The following is a 12684-nucleotide window of genomic DNA, read 5'->3' on the forward strand; positions in this document are numbered from 1 at the left end:
AAGAGAAACTGCGCCTACCCCTGGACATAAACGGTAACTTTTTTTATTATAAATTGTAAAAGAAAAATGTTAATGACTAGCAGATTGCTAAAAGGCAGTAAAAAATAAGCAATCACAACCACTCCGATTGTTGTCAGCTAATGAGTTTTTTTTTAAATAAACAAACTAAAATATTCTATATGTATACTAATTTTGTATTTGGAAAAATAGAATCCCATAGTCAATTTAGGTTTTATTGGGAACTCATGCACGCTAGAACGTAGACTTTAGGTGGCAGCGCAGAGTCCGTGCCACATTGTGACCGGCTGCTGCGGTGTGTTGACCATGTCCATCCAGTGCTGCAGCTGCGGGCCCCTCGCATACATAAACGGCCCCATCACCACAAAACCCAGAGGGACTGAAGGATCTGGGTGTACCACGCTGACATTAACAATATGGTGTACCGTGAAAGCGTAACCTACCCTGGAAGAAGGTATCATAAATCCACCTGAGGGAACTTTGTGGTTCTGCCGCCGCACTTCCAAACGCAGGCAAGCCTCGTCCACTTGCTCCGCCCGCAGTTTAAAACTGGTCCGGAACTCCAAGGCGGGATGCTCGTCCGCCTCGACCGTGGCGCTGCTCTTCACCTTCACCACCTGAGTGTGGATTTGCAAGCTGGCCCGCACGCACACGCCTGTGATCAGAAGATGCGTACGTGGGTGAAATCCAAGTCCACAGGACCACCACTACAAACTGCTTGTAGGATTCGAACCTTGGTCGGCGAGCGGCTGCAGTCCTCGACCCTTCGGGACTTCCACCGACAGGCGTTGATGAGTCGGGTTATAGCACAGCGATACCAAGATGTCGCCCAACTCGGAACACTGACAAAGACACCGTACAATCAAGTAAATGCATTGACTAAATAGCATACCTGTCAACCTCTGCCGATAACTGCCCTTATAAATGATTATGATTCCCCTTACAAACCCCCCAAAAACCTTACAAACACCGTACGACGTACGTAGAGGTTGACAGGTATGCTATTTAGTCCAATTGGAATGGCAGCCAATGAGTTGCGGAAAAAAAAACCTATTCAATTTCTAACACTGACAGCATCAGCGACACCACCCCCCCCCTAAAAAAACAAAATGTTAAAACGTATGTTGAATTAATTCCAGTAACATGAACATCATTTTAGATTTTTTTTTAAAATGATTCAAACATTTGGGTCATGTGTATGTAGACGTACGTGACGTCGTTGTTCGGTGTCCAAGTCCTTCCAAAGAACTCTGCCGGCCTGACCCAACTCGCCGTGCAGGGGAAATAGAACCTGGCCCACCGCGTGGCGTTTGGAGTCATGTGACACGCTCAGCACGCACATACTGAGCGTGCACTGTGACACTCGTGCTCGTGACACCTGTGAACACAAGTTTGGAAAACGTTTGGGTAGGCCCTCTATGCACCTTGAATTTCTTTTACTCATAAAGTCTGTGAAACCAATTTGTAAATGCCAAAGAGTTATATGCATTTTCTTATTTTGCTGACTACCACAACACATAAGCTGTATAAAATGCCCATAAATCAGTATCAGCGACAAGTCACCTGAAACAAAAAGCAGTCGTTGAACTCCGGGTCCGGCCCGGTGGCCCTCGCCTTAGCCTGCCGGGGCCGTCGGTCGTCGGGCAGCAGCTGGAGCTGCACCAGGGTGATGTTACCGTGGAAACGCGGCGGAAGGTTGCCAAGTCGGAGCAAGGAGACTGCGAGCTGCTCGCCGCCGAGGCGGTACTCCACCGAGAAGCAGAGCCGCGTGGCCATGCCAGCCGGGGGCGCCGCCACCTCGCTGGAATACAGGCCCGCCAGGACGGTCCCCACTGGGTACAAACCTGAAACGCCAGTACCCGGAAAACTTAGGTGGCGTGTGGTCAAAAAAAAAAAACTGTACAAACCAGCGGAAACCTACTCTGAACAAAGAGTGATCCACGGTGGGCCAGAATGTCCCCGTGGGTCTCCATCACGTCTCTCTTGTGCTCCGCGATTTTCGGAGAGGACGTGAAACGGGGGGGCAACGTGAAGGGGATCTCGTCAGGCCTTTTTACAATAAACATAACGCCGAATATCGTCAATAAAACGCTAAAGAAGGAACTCGTCATTATAAAAACCTTTTTGCCTTTGTGCAGGTACGATCATGTGTCTTTATCCCACTTCTGACGCCCTGTTGTTATTGATTTGTTTAAGGGGGGCCGTAGAAGGGTATCGCTTTGGAAAATGGAGCATACCAAATGTTCCAATAACGAGGTTCCATAAAATGGGGTTCCATTTGTGTGGCTCTTAAAGAAGCCATTTTTATCTGGCCATAATTTGGTCGTGTAAATAGCAGCGCCATGTTGTGGGATCCAGGAAATGTGCATATTAAGGGCATTATGGTACTATTGGTCATTGCTAAAATGAATTAATATATAGTGGTAGGGGCGTTTTAAAGTCACCTTCAGCAAAAGTGGCAAAAATCTAACCAAAAGGGTTTCTGCCGACAACTCAAGAGGTTCAGCACTTTAACAGATTTCACGTATTTAGAAGCAAATCATCACAATGACTTCAATGTACTAACTTGGCGTAGGAGTCGTGCGAAACCGCGATGACTGGAGTGGTGCATGTTGGGAAGTGAGGCACGGCCACCAAGCGTTCCAGGTACTCTCTGCGATCACGTCTCCATCTCATCTTGCTCCACCACAGGCACAATATCAAGAGAACCGGTGGAAGGAGAAGAAAAAAGGGCAGCGCCAGAAGTATTGGTTGGTTTTCCACTGGAATCATCGGAGCTGAAGCCCAGAAAGCAAAAGTCAAGCAGCGCAGGATGTCACGTGACAAATTTGGTTACCTCGAGTTGGCAATCGTTGTCGGGTTTTCAGCTTGGTTGCCCGTTTGGGTCTGTTGGTGGTGGTTATGTGGGTGCGTGCACGTGGAAGGCAGCTGGTTACTTCTCACATTTTCACGCCCTCTGTTGGTCAGTCTTTGCTGGATCGATTTCATGCTGCATTTGGAACTTAAACACAAAATATATATTGAAAAGAATATAAAATATTTCATGAAAACCCCATTGAAAAAGATAATAACAAAACAAACACCAAATATTTTTTGTAAAACTCTAAAGTAAACAAAGCAATATTAAAAATGAAAATAATGCAGTAAAAATGGTATGCCAAATTTGGACCACTTCTGGATTGACCGTCCGCCAAAAAGCGTCAATAAAGTTGTCCATCCTTTGAACAAAGAGTACAAGATTAAGTGTGCATGCAAACGGTGCCAGCTGACCTGACTTTAACTCTCGGGCCACGCACACATACACGCCGCCCAGAGATTGGCCATCAGCTAATGGGATGACAGGTGGCCGGCTAATCCTCGGGGAGCCGAGAAACGGCACACCCGCGGAACCCGTTCGCCCGCGCACGCACTCCGCTCGCTGGATTCGTCCCTACGACGGCTCGTCCGGTGGGAAAGCCGCCCCGATGGACTCGGTGAGTGGGTGGGGGGCCGGAGGGAGGGCATCTGAGGTCTGCAATGGCTTCCAAATACTAAAAATGGGAGCGGGAAGAAGAGGACCAAAGGGGGCCTCTTCAAATCTCGAACGGCCATTTACGTTCAAATCCGATTGGAGAGTTTTCTACGGCCTAACGTAGCGACGCTACCCGAACATTAGCGTTTAGCTACATGTATAAGGGTGATCCCTCATCTTCAATCTCATTGAAACGATCGCATAATCCGGATTGGAGCATCTTATTTCGGTTATCTTTGGACATCCATTTTCCATAGCACCGTCTTCATTCGTGACCTGGATTCTTCCCACTTTCCATTTATGGATTTATGTTATTTTATTTTCTAGCTCAACAGACTGTCAGTCCCATCATAATTGGTTTCGTGAGTGTGCGTATGAACTTACCCAATGAGGCGTCTTTCTTTTCAGGTGGCTAGCATGGCGCCGAGGCCCGTACGCCCCGCCTCCGAGATCCGCCAGTCGGCGCGTTGCTCCGTGGGCCCGTCCGTGTCCTACTCCAGCTTGACCGGCGCGGAATGCTCGGCGGACGACGGCGAGGCCCTCACGCCCATCTTCTCCATCTCCAAGAGCTCCGTGGACGTCTTCGACCGCGACCTCGCGTGGAGTGGCGTAGACCTCCGCCGCAGCTCCAGCGCCGACCAGGGTGGCCCGCGGTCTCCGGACCCCCGCCGGCCATCCGCCCTCAGCGACCGCTGGCTGGCCAACACGCGGCGCTGGAGCCGCAGTAGCGCCGGCGCGCAAAGCCGCAGCAGCACGCCCGACACGGTGGTGTGGGGCGGCGAGACTTCGCGGCCCGGCGGCCCGCTGCCGGAGCGGGCCCGCTACGCCGTGCCCGCCTCTCCCGACGCCGCGGTATCCTCGCCGTTCGTCTCCCCACTGTTGACGCCGACGTCGGCGGATCTCCGCTCCTCGTCCACCGGCTGCTCTCCGCCGTCTCCCGCGTCGCTCGCCCGGCGAGAGGACGACTTGGCGTCGGACCTGCCACCTGAAGCCTTTTTCCGGGTGAAGAATAGCGAGGACAATTCCTTCATGGGCGGCCGTTTGCTTTACTTCCAGTATCCTTCTCCGGTAGCGTCCTCCGTGTGCTCGGAGGAAGGCGCGTTCCTCGCCGACGGGCAGACATCTCCCATGCCCGTCCCCCCGGCGGGCGAGTCGACGGTGTGCCGCCTCCAGTTGCCCTGGCAACCGCGACCAAGAAGGTTAAATCTGGTGTCCTCCCTGAGTGACTCTCTTCTGGGCGAGGGCTGCAGATGCTCCAAAGGAAACCTGGAAATCCCGCCTTTCCTCAAAGCCCAACGAGAAATGGCGGACGCGGCCGTGCAGACGTCGTCCCCCGCCGTCTCCTGGTTGCACTTTCGCAGGAACACCTCCCAATCCCTTCTGGGTTCGCCGCCCGGGTCCAAGCTGGACCTGAAAGCCTCGGAGGGGTCCAACTCCAACCTGGTGTCGCCCTCCTCCAGCATGTTCCCGGCCAGCGACGAGGAAGAAGAGGAGAAGCCCAAAGACCTTCAGGAGCGGAGGAGGTCCTGCCTGAAGGCGCAGGTGGGGGAAGAGAAGCGCGAGCCGGGGGGGAGGAGGCGGAGCAGCATGAAGCAGGTGCAGTGGGACGAGGACGGCATGACCTGGGACGTCCACGGCGCCTCCGTGGAGCCACAAGTGCTGAGCCGGGCCATTCGGAAGCACTTGGAGTCCCGCGACGACTCGCCGATCGTCCGACGGCCTTCCGGGAAGAAGACCAGAGCGCCGCAACCTCCCGCGGGGGTGGCGCCCGACCAGACTTCTCCGGACGACGGGGAGCGGGAAACGGCGGCGGCGGCGACCTGCCGAGTGAAAATGGCGGTCGAAGGAGAGGAGATCCTCAAATCGCCGTCGCTCTCGCGTGGGAGCGTCCGAAAGAGGGGCGTGATCAAGGCGCTGAAACCGGGATGGTGCGGGGGCTCCAAAAACCAAGACGACTAAAAGTCCAAAACTTTGGGGGGAATTCAATCTGATGGTAAAAAAAGACAAAAGCAAAACAAGCATTAAAAAAAGAAAAAAAAGGCAAAAAAGGGTGGTTTTAAAGCAAATAAATGGACATGGCTGCTTCTTTATTACTGCACTTTACTATGCGCATTCCATTTTAAAATATTGTATTATTATATTCATGCAATTCGATATTTCTTTGGATTTATTATTGTGTGTTTTAGTGATGTGCATTTATTTACGACTTGATCAATGATTTGAATCCAATAGAAGCATAAGGGAATACCATAAACTTTAAAAAGTTTCTTCCCCATGGCTAATCCGATAGAGGTACTATTTTAAAATGTAAACAGTCATTTGCTCAAAAGAACATCAAAAAATGTACATTTTGTATATTCAGAACTATGCTTAAGAAGAATGGCCCATTTATTATTTGTGTAATTCGATTCCGCATCTGTGTGGTATTTATTTAATAATTCATTTATTCTATAGTCATGTATTTTCCTTTATTTTATTTGAATAAATCGGATGGTTTGTTCACACCCCGATTTATTTTAATTTCATTAGTTTACATCTTTTTTTTTTTTTCATTGTTCTGTGTTGTCACACACGCACACTTAATAATATTACGCTCTTGAGCTAGATTCAACTTGTTGAACCAGTTGAAGAGCGGCGACCATTCAGTGTTTCAGATGACCAAGCACATTCCCAAAACAACTAAACTCACTGGTGACGTCCAGCGCGCTCTTATTTTCAAAACATGACGAGCGGGGCATTTCATGCATAACTGAACATATAATTGATAAATGATCAGTAAAAACTATGTTTCCATTTTTGGTGAATCTATTTGTTCAAATGACCAAATAAAAGGGGAAAAGAATCAACTTTCTGTTCTATTAATAGATTTTTCAAAATGATAAATTTAAGAAAATATTGGGGCATTTAAAGAAAATGAAAAACTTTAATATTGTTGCTTACATTAGATTTTTTTTTGAAGTTTTTGTCCTAAAAACAACAACAAAAAATGGCTAAAACTGTGCCGCCATTTTGACACCAGAACTCATTGTCAGTCATTGACGAGCTAAACAAATGAACGTTCATTGGCCGCCAACCCTCCCCGCTCGCACGGATTGGACGTCTCCTAGTGACAACCTCATTGGAATTCACAGCAGAAGGGCGACCGGTCGCCGTCAAAGCCACGGACTCGCATCTCCTTTTCAAGACCGACCCTTGTTTACCCCCGCAGGTATGATTTTAGGGCCCACGTGATGTTTATACCCCAACCCTAGCGTGTAAAAGGGCTTTTTGGAAAGTCGTCGCTGCAGGAGAACAATCCAGCGCCTCGTTGTGACACCACTCATTGTGCGTTTGTGCGCGTACTCACCGGCCGGCATAAATACCACGCTTGGACCCCCGCCGCCGATTCCGAGGACGATGGCCGCCGTGCTTGCTGTCTTCTATTTGCTGATGCTGTCCCAGGCCAGCGAGGCCGCGGACGCTCCCGCCAGGCATCATAAGGTGTTACACCTGGGTGAGAAGACGCATGTGTTAGCTTCGCGTACTTAGCGGTGACCACACACTTGTGCGTTTTTTTTGTAGACTGGCCAAATGACTGCGGTGCGGCTTATTTCAAGCCCAACATGGTGGAGAGGATCGTGTCAGGGAACGAGGCTCGGCCGCACTCATGGCCCTGGCAAGTTTCTCTGCAGGTATGTCACTGGCCACTAGAGGACAGTCTCTGTATTTGGGGGTTAAATACTAATACTTTACATTGCAGTTATTTATCTATTGCTGGAGGTCTTGGAACAATTGACCGTGATAAATGAGGTATTACTGTAATTCCAATCATTGAGGGAAACTGCAGTTTTATACATATATATATATATATATATATATGTATATAAAATCCAACAGGATCAATTGAGCTATCTTGGTGGGGTTTTTTTTCAACTTTTTGGAGTTAATGGACATTTTCTCTTCTGTAGTGTAAATAAATGTCAAGCCATTTAAAATGTGTAGTAATTGTGATTTATTGAATGAGGTCCATAGTTACCATTTGATGATTTTTTTGTCGTGTCAGGTCCGCCCAAGGGGCAGTAAACATCACATTCACGTGTGTGGAGGAACTCTGATCCACAGGAACTGGATCCTCACAGCTGCTCACTGCTTCCAAAAGTAACCCCCCCTCCCCCCAAAAAACGGCACATTTGGTTAGATTTGTCAGTTGAAAGCGGCAAGGTCCACCTCGTTCCAGGGGCAAGGCCGAAGACGCCGGGTCGTGGAGGATCGTCCTGGGCAAGCACCGACTGAGGCGCTCGGAAACGGCCGAGCGGGTCTTCCCCGTCAAGCGCATTTACAGGCACGAGAACTTCCGCTACCCCACGCACAGCGAGCTGGACTACGACATCGCCCTGGTCAAGGCCGACGCCGACATCCTGCCGTCCAACTTCATCCGCTACGCCTGCCTGCCGCGGAAGCAGAGCGGCCTCAAGCCTGGACACTACTGCTGGGTGACGGGTTGGGGTGACATCCGGGGTGAGTCAGTCTTGACTACCATTTACCCTTAGCTTGACTTAACTTGGGGGGGTAGAAAAGAACAAGGCAAGGCCTCAAAAATGACAAAAAAATGGGAATCAGACAACTGTTTTATAAGAATACTGCAACACAAAGGTTAAAATGTGATTGGAACCAAAACAAAATACATCTGCATATTTTGAAAGCAATACAGAATAAAAAACAGAGATACGATTGAAATAAATAGTTGGGAATGCACAATAATTTTGGGGGAAATAATGAGAATTTAGCTTGTAAATGCAATTCAGATTGTGAGATTAACCGCCGTCTTTATTTAGCGGGATATTTTCAAGCTGTTTTAACCTAATTCTCTAGGTGGGAAGGAAAACGTCTCCCTGGCGGAGGCCCTCAACCAAGCTCGCCTGCCCATCATCGACTTCAAAACCTGTCGGCAGAAGAAGTTCTGGGGCGACCGCGTGCGAGAGTCCATGATCTGCGCCGGCTTCAGGGACACCGAAGATCCGCCCGCCGCCTGTCAGGTGAGTTCCCCCACGCCGGCGTCTCTAACAGACGCCATAAACGGGCACCTGGCTCTTTTTAGGGCGACTCGGGCGGACCCCTCCTTTGCCAGCTGGGCCGCGAGCGCTGGGAAGTTCACGGCGTGGTGAGCTTCGGACCTATCGGCTGCACGGTCGAGAACAAACCCAGCGTCTTCACCCGAACCGGCGCCTACGTCCCTTGGATCGAGGCCACGCGCATCCGAGACTTTTTCCTGCACTGACCCCACCCCCTGACAATAAACGCTTTTGTTTTTTTTTTAAATGTATTTCCCTGTCATTTATTACATCGTTGGATGAGGGATGAGTACTTTTTTTCTTTTTTTCACAGTACAGCTTCTCACGATGATGACCGTCAAATAAATAGGACAATACGGCAAAGTTCTTTAAAAAGATTTGCTCCCACTTGATTTCAGAGTCCGAACGTCGCCTCCCGGAGATAATTCAATAAAGCCTGGATGGCGACGTCCCGGTCAGGTGGTCCCAGTTATTGTAGACGGCGTAGGCGCCGGATAAGGCCAGCCCGGCCAGACCCCCGCGGGCCACGCCCTTCACGCCGCCTGCCCAAGTACAAATTCGGTCAAGAAAAGTATAAACGGGGGAAATTTAACGACGGGAAAGATGCCTACCGGCCGCCTTGAAGAGCATCCCCGTTAGCGTGCCGGCGGCTATCGTGTTGATGTCGTCCTCGGCGCCGCGGGCCTTTTCAATCACCACGCCGAACGCGCTGTACAACAAGGCTGCGGCCGACCGCACCATACACGTACGTCAATGTCGCGTGCGGATGTTTGCGACGCAAGTGTGTTTTGAGACTTACCCACGGAACCTAAAGTGTTGGCCCACGAAGCACCTTGCCTCGTTACCATGTTGATGATCCTAGGAAAAAATAATAGACGCATCAGCTCAACTAATGCCACGCATTAAAAGACTTCTGATAATAAAGTTACTCTGGCAGCCATATTTGCTCCACACACTGGCATCAAATACTCACTGCACATTTCGGGGTTTGGACCACGCCATGTCTCTGGTCTCCTTCAGACCCATCCGGAGTCCATTTAGGGCGCCAAATGAAGCCCCTGGAACATAAAACAAGTAAATGCATGGTTGAATATTGAAAAAAACAGATGGTATTCAGCGCAAATTGCTCCTCAAGCTAAAGGTCATCCATGGTCAACATTTCTTCTCCTGCAGTCCATACATTCAGGACTATTTACCCCCTTGCTACTGTGACAGTGAAATTTTCCAAATAAGGGATGAATAAAGTTATCTAATCTAATTATGTACAAAAAGGGGAAGACGTACAAATATTCATTTAAAAAGTGTCAATCATCCATTCACCTGTGATGCATGAGCCTCCAATGGTGAAGAAAGCCAACTCGAACCGTCCTCTTGTTTTATTAGCACCTGTAGGTAAAATGAACTCGTCCGTGTCCTGAAAAAAACAACAATATATATTGATATTAATATCATTAAAAAGGCATTTACTCCGGAGTACCAGTTCATTATTTATTTAATTCTAACCTGAACCAAGTAACGAGGGTCAACATTTAGGTAGGGCGACAAGGGGCTCATTCCAGTCACTAAAATGACAAAAAAACGACACAAATATGAAGAATGTGCAAGCAGAAACTCACTTCAGCATGCTAGCCGGTTAGCTGCTAAGCTAGCTGTGACACTCACATGGAACACCGGCAAGCTCCGTGTTAGAATATTCCGGCGCTCCACCTCCGAAAAGACTCCCGAGGCTCGCCTTGAGCCCCCCGGAGCCTTGTGGATTGTTGTCCATGTCTGGGGGTCGACAATGGTGGGAAGAAGAAGAAGACAGAAAAGCTCCTTGCTGTTTCGGCTATTGTGCGCTAGTAGTTGTGATGCAACGAGCGAAAATGTTCTGCGCTGAGTTGTTTAAGTCAACCCCAATAAAATAAGACCAAAGAATGTAAGTGGCTAGTGTGCTTACAGGTCAAATTACGGAATATTTTTACAAGAAAAAAGCCACAATGTTGCAACCTCGATGTTCTCTCAAGCCCATGACCTCCACACAGCTCAAAAAACAGCGTGTTCAAGCCGTAAAGCGATGCTACTAGTTACGTCATCACGACAAGTCGCCGAAGACGAAAGGAGACTAATTTTATGAAGGATGTATATTGGTAATTTTTTAGAAATTCAAAAATGTTAATAGAGTAAATTAAACCTTAAACAGGTCTCAATGCAGTTTAAAGTAAGTTAGCATAATTTACAACCAAAAAGCTTACATTTGTTTTACGCCAGTTCTGGACGAACTACGGCAGCTACTCGCAGCCAAATCAACTTAGCAAAACTTTTTTTTCAGGTTGTGAGAGATATTTTCTTGTTCAAAGATAACCAAAATAAATAACAGTTCCTTCTACATGATAAAATATTGTTTAAAGTTTTGGAAAAAAACATTTGGGTTTCCCAATATAGAGGAGGCCAGAGTTCATTGAGATTTTCCTGTCGGTTGATGTAGTTCATCGATGCTGCACTAGAGAGAAGCAGATAACAAAATGGATCCCCTGAAGAAGACACTTAGTGTATATATTCCTAAAATGTCCGAATTCACAACATCCTAGTCATTCATTATTTTAACATTAATTCAAGCTAACGCAACTCTGCTTATATTTTTAATTTTTACTCATGAGCTTGTCACTAATGTCCATAAATAAGTCATTTTTAATTCCCTCTCATTTCCCATTGAACTCGCATGGTTGATGCTCATTAAAAATGTGCTTAACTCATTGGCTGCCATCGACGTCCTATCCATTTTAACTGGGAGAGGCTGGCAAGGAAGACTCCCACAGTCAGTGGCAATCAAAGGGTTAATTAGATTTTTGGGGTTAGAAAAGGTGATTGTCCACTTTTCCCATGATGCAACGGCAAGACGGACCACACATATACACGCCCCCCCCCCACCCACCCACCCACCACCCCCGAACCCCATCTGCTGGCCCGGCTCAAAGTACCACTGAAGGAATTCACTGTGCCTTTGCCGAATTTCCCGAATAACACGCCATCTTATCCGGGTATTCTGCCATTGTGTGTGGTGAGTGTGTGTCTATTCACAAGGGGCCAAGTGGAGCGATGAAGTTTGCCATTGTCGCCCAGTGTGGGTGTTTTTCAGACTCTCTGGCATCATCTGTGAGTTAGTGTTCTCTGTGTTGCTGCCCAGTGTGCCCACTGTCCTCCCACAATGCCCCATTCAGGCCTCGGGGCTACTCTCCGCCGCTTTTCCGTCTTTTTTGTCCCCTCGTAGGAGCGCGGGGGATTTGGGGGGCTTTAATCATCGTCAAATTTTTGTCAAATAGTTCTGATGTCATCTTTTATTTGGGTCTTCGTCCCCGACTCTCTCCTTTTCCGTCTCTCTCTGAGAGCTCCCGAACACAAAAGACAAGGGGAGGCCACCACAGGACCCCAGTGTATGCCGGTTGCCACGGAGACGGGGAGACAGTGTCGGGTCTTTAAACTGCTCGCCGAGGGGTGTGTGGAGTTTCTTTGGGGGGCTTATTTACATGGGAAGAGGACAAGGGTGAGAGCGAGGATTGGAGGCTTGAAATACAACTTTTTTTTTTCTTCCCCTGCCGAGCCTGCTGAAATCATTCCGCCGCATCAAATATTTACCGAGCGGAGGAAATGTAGAGCTGTTCATTATGTGGCCGATGCAAAGCAATCTAAATCAACTTGTCACGCTCACTCACACACACACACTTGGCTGGCCGACTTGAGCTGACTGCAGAATACATATGCAGGTCCAATTCTGTGGTGTCATGACGACCCGTTTGAAAGCCAAAGAACAACGACGCAATTTAAACTGGGATTAACTCGGTTGGCTGCCGTTGACGACGACGAACGTCCGGTCGAAATGGATTGGACGTTTATCATTGTCCATGGCAACAGGTGGATTGAATCAGTCGCATTTGAGAAAAATAACAAAGATAGAGCTTGTTGTCCTTTTAGTTAAAATTAGTTCTTTGTACAGAAATACTTATTTCTCGGCTCATAATTTACTCTGAAATACTTGAAAGAACAACCAAAATCAGTTCAAATGAACTACGACCGCCCGGTTCGCTCCCGGAATGTCATATCAGTCCAAGTGTTAACCCATAAAGT

The 12684-nt window shown here is 48.3% G+C and overlaps 4 protein-coding genes across 4 annotated transcripts; 2 read left to right on the forward strand and 2 right to left on the reverse strand.

The window, feature by feature from the left end:
* Window positions 1-31: 31 nt before the first annotated feature.
* syt15 (synaptotagmin XV) lies at window positions 32-2907 on the reverse strand. Its single transcript, XM_077626156.1, has 7 exons — window positions 2585-2907; window positions 1940-2067; window positions 1582-1862; window positions 1229-1396; window positions 752-860; window positions 488-673; window positions 32-406 (listed from the first exon to the last, which is right to left on the reverse strand). Exons 1-7 carry the CDS (start codon window positions 2788-2790, stop codon window positions 267-269), a joined length of 1218 nt encoding a protein of 405 aa, XP_077482282.1. The 5' UTR covers window positions 2791-2907; the 3' UTR covers window positions 32-266.
* Window positions 2908-3353: 446 nt separating this feature from the next.
* Window positions 3354-5802, forward strand: LOC144093147 (uncharacterized). Its single transcript, XM_077626463.1, has 2 exons — window positions 3354-3491; window positions 3938-5802. The coding sequence occupies exons 1-2, from the start codon at window positions 3354-3356 to the stop codon at window positions 5486-5488; spliced, it is 1689 nt and encodes a 562-aa protein (XP_077482589.1). The 3' UTR covers window positions 5489-5802.
* Window positions 5803-6839: 1037 nt separating this feature from the next.
* Window positions 6840-8805, forward strand: LOC144092968 (chymotrypsin-like elastase family member 2A). Its single transcript, XM_077626160.1, has 6 exons — window positions 6840-7022; window positions 7091-7200; window positions 7572-7666; window positions 7746-8026; window positions 8381-8544; window positions 8607-8805. The coding sequence occupies exons 1-6, from the start codon at window positions 6926-6928 to the stop codon at window positions 8784-8786; spliced, it is 927 nt and encodes a 308-aa protein (XP_077482286.1). The 5' UTR covers window positions 6840-6925; the 3' UTR covers window positions 8787-8805.
* Window positions 8119-10666, reverse strand: timm23a (translocase of inner mitochondrial membrane 23 homolog a (yeast)). The gene is made up of 7 exons (XM_077626162.1): window positions 10243-10666; window positions 10084-10142; window positions 9901-9994; window positions 9554-9638; window positions 9380-9438; window positions 9192-9302; window positions 8119-9122 (listed from the first exon to the last, which is right to left on the reverse strand). The coding sequence occupies exons 1-7, from the start codon at window positions 10346-10348 to the stop codon at window positions 9007-9009; spliced, it is 630 nt and encodes a 209-aa protein (XP_077482288.1). The 5' UTR covers window positions 10349-10666; the 3' UTR covers window positions 8119-9006.
* Between the last annotated feature and the right edge of the window lie 2018 nt (window positions 10667-12684).

The sequence above is a fragment of the Stigmatopora argus genome, chromosome 18, assembly GCF_051989625.1.
Source record: "Stigmatopora argus isolate UIUO_Sarg chromosome 18, RoL_Sarg_1.0, whole genome shotgun sequence".
NCBI classification, from domain to species: Eukaryota; Metazoa; Chordata; class Actinopteri; order Syngnathiformes; family Syngnathidae; genus Stigmatopora; species Stigmatopora argus.

Bases quoted from the DNA above. Each gene is read 5' to 3' on its own strand.
- syt15 (XM_077626156.1), bottom strand. From the start codon at position 2,790: ATGATTCCAGTGGAAAACCAACCAATACTTCTGGCGCTGCCCTTTTTT. The intron at 2,068-2,584 runs GTTAGTACATTG...TATTGTAAAAAG, and splicing joins TCGCACGACTCCTACGCCAA to GCCTGACGAGATCCCCTTCA. The intron at 407-487 runs GTGGATTTATGA...TGGTACACCCAG, and splicing joins GAACCACAAAGTTCCCTCAG to ATCCTTCAGTCCCTCTGGGT.
- LOC144093147 (XM_077626463.1), top strand. From the start codon at position 3,354: ATGACAGGTGGCCGGCTAATCCTCGGGGAGCCGAGAAACGGCACACCC. The intron at 3,492-3,937 runs GTGAGTGGGTGG...CTTTCTTTTCAG, and splicing joins AAGCCGCCCCGATGGACTCG to GTGGCTAGCATGGCGCCGAG.
- LOC144092968 (XM_077626160.1), top strand. From the start codon at position 6,926: ATGGCCGCCGTGCTTGCTGTCTTCTATTTGCTGATGCTGTCCCAGGCC. The intron at 7,023-7,090 runs GTGAGAAGACGC...TTTTTTTTGTAG, and splicing joins TCATAAGGTGTTACACCTGG to ACTGGCCAAATGACTGCGGT. The intron at 8,027-8,380 runs GTGAGTCAGTCT...CTAATTCTCTAG, and splicing joins GGGTTGGGGTGACATCCGGG to GTGGGAAGGAAAACGTCTCC.
- timm23a (XM_077626162.1), bottom strand. From the start codon at position 10,348: ATGGACAACAATCCACAAGGCTCCGGGGGGCTCAAGGCGAGCCTCGGG. The intron at 9,995-10,083 runs GTTAGAATTAAA...TGTTTTTTTCAG, and splicing joins ACCCTCGTTACTTGGTTCAG to GACACGGACGAGTTCATTTT. The intron at 9,439-9,553 runs GTGAGTATTTGA...ATTTTTTCCTAG, and splicing joins TCCAAACCCCGAAATGTGCA to GATCATCAACATGGTAACGA.